The following is a 6,000-nucleotide window of genomic DNA, read 5'->3' on the forward strand; positions in this document are numbered from 1 at the left end:
AGAATCAGGATTCATGAAAAAGGGGAGATAACCCTTGTGATTATATAGTTAAGTTGACCTGAGATCTGAAAGGGAGGCTGCTTTCTCTTGAAGGTGTTTGTTGTTTTTAATATTTAAAGATCTCCCTAGGTGGTGGTAGTAAAGATATATTTTAAGAACTATGAGGAAGGAAGCTCTTGACAATCTCTCGGGTGGCTCAAACCCTACCTCTCAAGCACAGAGCCCCAGGTAACTCATCTGTAAAATGGGAGTAACAGTCCACAATCCTACATTTCACCGATAGGGAAGGCCCAAAGATGCTCCGTGATTTTGCCTTAGAGAGCCAATGACAGAAATGGGATCCCAGAGTAGCCCAGCCTGAAGGGGGCACCTAAAGCTTGCAGCGGTATGGATGGGGAGCAGGAAGACCCCAGCTTCAGTAGAATCTGAGTGATTCTGAGCGACCAACGCTGACGCTGCATTTCGCAAGCAGAGGAATGGATGCAAGGCAAGATAAGGTCCGCCCCCCTCCCCCCCCCCCACTGGCAAACAACCTTCTACAGAGGATAACTAGGACAGCAGCCGCAGCAGGGGGTGGGAGAAGGGGCAACACCAGGAAGGGATCAGGAGAGATCGGGCCGCACCAGCGGCCTCTCTGGGCCTCAGTTTCCCCAGTTGTAGATCCAGAAGAAGGAAAGAGAGGATCTCGCCGGGCTGAAAGGGCCCAGCGGGTCTAGCTCGATAAGCCCTGAACATCCTGAGGCGCAGCTTCAGCGCCGTGACCTCCCAGGGCCGCCGTGACCTCCCAGGGCCTCCGTGCCCCGGCCCCCGGCTTCCCTTCTCCCGCCGCCCTGCCGGCCTCCAGCCCCCGCCCAGCCCCAGGCCAGGCCGGGCCGCGTGACCGATGACGGCGGAGACCCGGCCTTCCCGCTCACCGGCGGCCCAGGTTCAGCAGCTTGCAGCGGCTCCACATGCTGCGCCCAGTTGTAGATCCAGAAGAAGAAAGAAGGATCTCGCCGGCTGAAAGGGCCCGCAGGTCTAGCTCCGATAAGCCCGACACTGAGCGCAGCTTCACGCCGTGACCTCCCAGGGCCGCGAAGGACCTCAGGGCCTCCTGCCCCGGCCCACTTCCTTCTCCCGCCCCTGCCGCTCTCCATGCCCCGGCCCAGGCGCCCAGGCAGGCCGATTGGCTGCGTGACCAGACGGCGGAGCCCGGCCTTCCCGCTACTCGCGGCCGCAGGTTCAGAGGCTTTCGCGGCCGCCATGGACTGCGCGCGGAAAGACACCCTGCGGAGCAGTCGCAGCACAACGATCGTCCGTGGGCCCAAGGGACAGCCAGCGCCCGGTCTCCCGGCGCTGCGAGAGCAGGCAACCTTCATACCCACACCGCCCACTGAGTTTCCTATTGGCCAGAGGCGGCACGAGAGTTAAGATCACCGATGGCTTGGAAAGGGCGGAGTCCCGCCTCGTGCTCTGGGCCGAGCTCGAAGGGCGTTCTCTGGCGGCTCCGCCTCTGGTTGGCGGAAAGCACCCTGTTCGAGATGCTCAGGCACTAACTCAGATTGGGCTGCAAATGAGTCCGCTGGCAGGAGTGCTCGGGTCCTGAGCCGACCTACAGAAGTGAAGGGGTTTGACCAAAGCCACGCAGGGCACGAAGAGTTAAGAGTCACGAGGTTAAGTGGCACAAGTTTCCCCGCCTCCTCACGCTAACGCCGGAGCTCTTCGCTCCGCCTCTGGTACGCAAAAACGCCCCTTTTCAAAAGTGTCAAGGACATACTCAGCGTATATGGGACTGCTGGCCGTCTGGGGGAGGGGAAAAGTCGGGACAGAAGCGAGCGCTAGGGACAAGGTTGTAAAAAACCACCCAGGCACGGGCTCTGTCAATACAAAGTTACTATAAAAAAAATACAAAGTTACTGTAATAAAAATAAATACATTAATTAATTAAAAAGTGTCAAGGACATACTCAGCGTATATGGGACTGCTGGCCGTCTGGGGGAGGGGAAAAGTCGGGACAGAAGCGAGCGCTAGGGACAAGGTTGTAAAAAACCACCCAGGCACGGGCTCTGTCAATACAAAGTTACTATAAAAAAATAAAAAAAATACAAAGTTACTGTAATAAAAACAAATAAATAAATAAATTAAAAAGTGTCAAGGAGAGAAAGGGGGGACATCACTAATATCAGTCCAATATCAGAACCGTGATAAAGGCACCTTGATGGCTTCCTGACTGTTAGTATGATTAATTGATGACCTGAGTGAGTCACAGTCTCTCGTTCAGTTTCCCCATTTGGAGACGGTAAAATAGTTGAGAAATACAAATGAAATCAGAAAGTCAAAACACCACAATTGCGAGCTATTTAACTAACGCATAAGAAATACTATGAACAACCACACCAAAGTTACTCCAAACTGCTGCTAATAAGAAATACAATCAAAACAATCTTGAGATTTCTTTTTTCTTTCTTTCTTTCTTTCTTTCTTTCTTTCTTTCTTTTTTTTTTTTTTTTTTTTTGGAATATAAATGGGAATATTTAATAAACATTTTCTTTTTTTTTTATATTTAATAGCCTTTTATTTACAGGTTATATGCATGGGTAACTTTACAGCATTGACAATTGCCAAACCTCTTGTTCCAATTTTTCACCTCTTATCTCCCATCCCCTCTCCCAGATGGCAGGATGACCAGTAGATGTTAAATATATTTAAATATAAATTAGATACACAATTAGATATTCATGACCAAACTGTTATTTTGCTGTACAAAAGAATCAGACTCTGAAATATTGTACAATTAGCTTGTGAAGGAAATCAAAAATGCAGGTGGGCATAAATATAGGGATTAGAATTTAATGTAATGGTTTTTAGTCATCTCCCAGAGTTCTTTCTCTGGGCGTAGCTGGTTCAGTTCATTACTGCTCCATTGGAAATGATTTGGTTGATCTCATTGCTGAGGATGGCCTGGTCCATCAGAACTGGTCATCATATAGTATTGAAAACAATCTTGAGATTTCATCTTAAAGATACCATTACACACCTGTCAGATTGGCTAAAATGACAGGAAAAAATAATAATGATTGTTGGAGGGGATGCGGGAAAACTGGGACATTGATGCATTGTTGGTGAAGTTGTGAACGAATCCAACCATTCTGGAGAGTAGCTTGGAACTATGCTCAAAAAGTTATCAAACTGTGCATACCCTTTGATCCAGCAGTGTTACTACTGGGATTATATCCCAAAGAGATTATAAAAGAAGGAAAGGGACCTGTATGTGCACAAATGTTTGTGGCAGCCCTTTTTAGTGCTAAAAACTGGAAACTGAATGGATGTCCATCAGTTGGAGAATAGCTGAATAAATTGTGGTATATGAAAATTATGGAATATTACTGTTCTGTAAGAAATGACCAACAGGATGATTTCAGAAAGGCCTGGAGAGACTTACACGAACTGATGCTGAGTGAAATGAGCAGGACCAGGAGATCATTATATACTTCAACAACAATACTATATGATGACCAGTTCTGATGGACGTGGCCCTCTTTAACAATGAGATGAACCAAATCAGTTCCAATGGAGCAGTAATGAACTGAACCAGCTACGCCCAGAGAAAGAACTCTGGGAGATGACTAAGAACCATTACATTGAATTCCCAATCCCTCTATTTATGCCCACCTGCATTTTGATTTCCTTCACAAGCTAATTGTACAATATTTCAGAGTCTGATTCTTTTTGTACAGCAAAATAACGTTTTGGTCATGTATACTTATTGTGTATCTAATTTATATTTTAATGTACTTAACATTAAGTACATTACTTAATGAACTGGTCATCCTGCCATCTGGGGGAGGGGGTAGGGGGTAAGAGGTGAAAAATTGGAACAAGAGGTTTGGCAATTGTTAATGCTGTAAAGTTACCCCTGCATATATCCTGTAAATAAAAGGCTATTAAATAAAAAAAAAAAAGGAAAGAAAAAAGAGATTTCACCTTAAAGCCAGCAGACAACAAAAACGACAAAATGTTCTTTCACTCTAAGTGAATTTTTTTTGTATATATGGGAGAGGTATAGGTAGAGATGAAATTAATAAAGTCACACACATGTGGATACTTACATGTATGTATATTTATTCAAGAATGTATGTGTATATGCATATGTATCTATTTTAAGGAGTCAATGCTAAAAAGAAAGGTCTTACATGAATTGACTGCAACAAAGCAGACAAATACTTTCAGTCAGGGAATGAATAATGTAATAACATGGATTTTATGTACATGGATTTTAAAAACTTAATTTAACTATAAGAATACGACTACAAAGAATTATAGGAAGGCATATGAAATGAAGCAAAATGGAGTAAGTGGACCAGGAAAACTATATACAATAACCACAACAATGTAAATGGAAAAAATAATGACAAAAGAAATGAAACTAAATACTGTGAAATTATAAGAACCAAGCTTGGCTCCAAACCAGAAGTATGGGAATATACCTTCCTTCTTTCTTTAAAGAGATGGGGAACTATGTGGTATGAAATACTACATACACAGTAAGATTTAGTTGCTATGTTGCTTAATTTTGTTGAACTGTTTTTTCCCCTTTTTTTCCATTCAAAAAATGGGAAATATGACATATAAAGACAAAAGATAATACAATTTTAAAATAGTTTTAAACTTTCACTGGCTGTATTCCCCTGATTTCTTTTTTATAATATTTTCTTTCTTTTTCTTTTTCATTTTTTATTTTTTGGGGAGGGGGGCATTTTATATAGCTACTATACTTACATCTGAAGATTTTTTGTTATCTGGGCCAAGTCTTGTGAAAAGTAAATGAAGCTATAAAATGAATTCAATTTACCAAACTTTGAAATGGATGATAAAGATTTTCTGTGATTGAGTTCCTTATCTTTGTCCTCCCTATACCCTTTACTTATCAGAAGTTAGCAGTTTGGATGTTTAATACTTTAAATACTTCCAAAAAGATTGTAGTTTGGTCCTATGGTGCTATCTGCCACAGTCACTTAATAAATCTTTTTTCATCCATCCATTCATTCCATCATATAACTCCACTACTCTTTTATGCAGAAGAATAAATTATAATAATTTCATCTGCAGGTTAAAACAATGTAAAATAACTACCACAATACATTTCACTTCCTTCATTTCCTGACTAGAAACATTTTTACTGTTTTCTGTGCCTGTTCTCTCTCTTCATCTCAGCCTCCTAGATTTTCTTGCTTCCCTTAAGGCTTGGTTAAAATCCCATATTCTACAAGTAGAGTTTCTTTTTTTGGTCCTCCTCAGTCCCCGTACTTTTCTGTCTCTAAGTTATCTTATCTAATTTATCTGTCTTATTTATAGAATTTTTTGCATGTTGTTTCCTGCATTCGACTGAGAGCTTTTTGAGTAGACTTTTTGTTTTGTTTTGCCTTTGTATGGATTCCTAGTGATTAGAACTGTGCCACATACATACATAGTAAGTGCTTAATAAATACTGGATGACTTGACAATGGAGACCATTCAAAAAAAAAAAAAAAGATTTTGCAAACATCTGACTTTCCAACAAAGAGCAAAGACTACCAAAGGTGACACCTGGTTAAAACATAAATTCATTTCTAAAATCTCATTGAGAAGGATGATGGACAAATTATGAGCAGTCATCAAACAAAGCAGAGAGAAGCAGTGAAGGGTAAAGCAGCCTAAAGATAGCCTGGCAATTTATCCAATTTAGCCAAGTCATCCCAAGGGCATTCAAGAATAAAAATGGAAAGAAAATTAGAGAAAGCAGCAAAATAGAACAAAAAATCATTTCAAAAAACTGAAATGGAAAATGTTTTCTATGAAGGTGAATAGAAACACCACACTTGGACCTTAACACTATACTCCTTGAGATGTTCATAATGTTGAGTGGGTAAATCATTTCATCTCTCTGTCTCAAATTTTCTCATTTGTAAAGTGGAGATAATACTTTCAAGGTTATTGTGAAGATCAAGTGATTATTTATATAAAGCATTCCACAAACCTTAA

The 6,000-nt window shown here is 41.7% G+C and overlaps 1 protein-coding gene across 1 annotated transcript in view; it reads right to left on the bottom strand.

Annotated features, from left to right (window-relative positions):
• The window catches only part of PITRM1 (pitrilysin metallopeptidase 1), a 42,221-nt gene extending 41,268 nt beyond the window's left edge, over positions 1–953 (bottom strand). The window contains exon 1 of the mRNA XM_031939624.1: positions 915–953. Coding sequence (XP_031795484.1) covers positions 915–952 — 38 coding nt within the window. The 5' untranslated portion in view covers position 953. The remainder of the gene's footprint in view (positions 1–914) is intronic.
• Between the last annotated feature and the right edge of the window lie 5,047 nt (positions 954–6,000).

Source organism: Sarcophilus harrisii, chromosome 5 (assembly GCF_902635505.1).
Source record: "Sarcophilus harrisii chromosome 5, mSarHar1.11, whole genome shotgun sequence".
NCBI classification, from domain to species: Eukaryota; Metazoa; Chordata; class Mammalia; order Dasyuromorphia; family Dasyuridae; genus Sarcophilus; species Sarcophilus harrisii.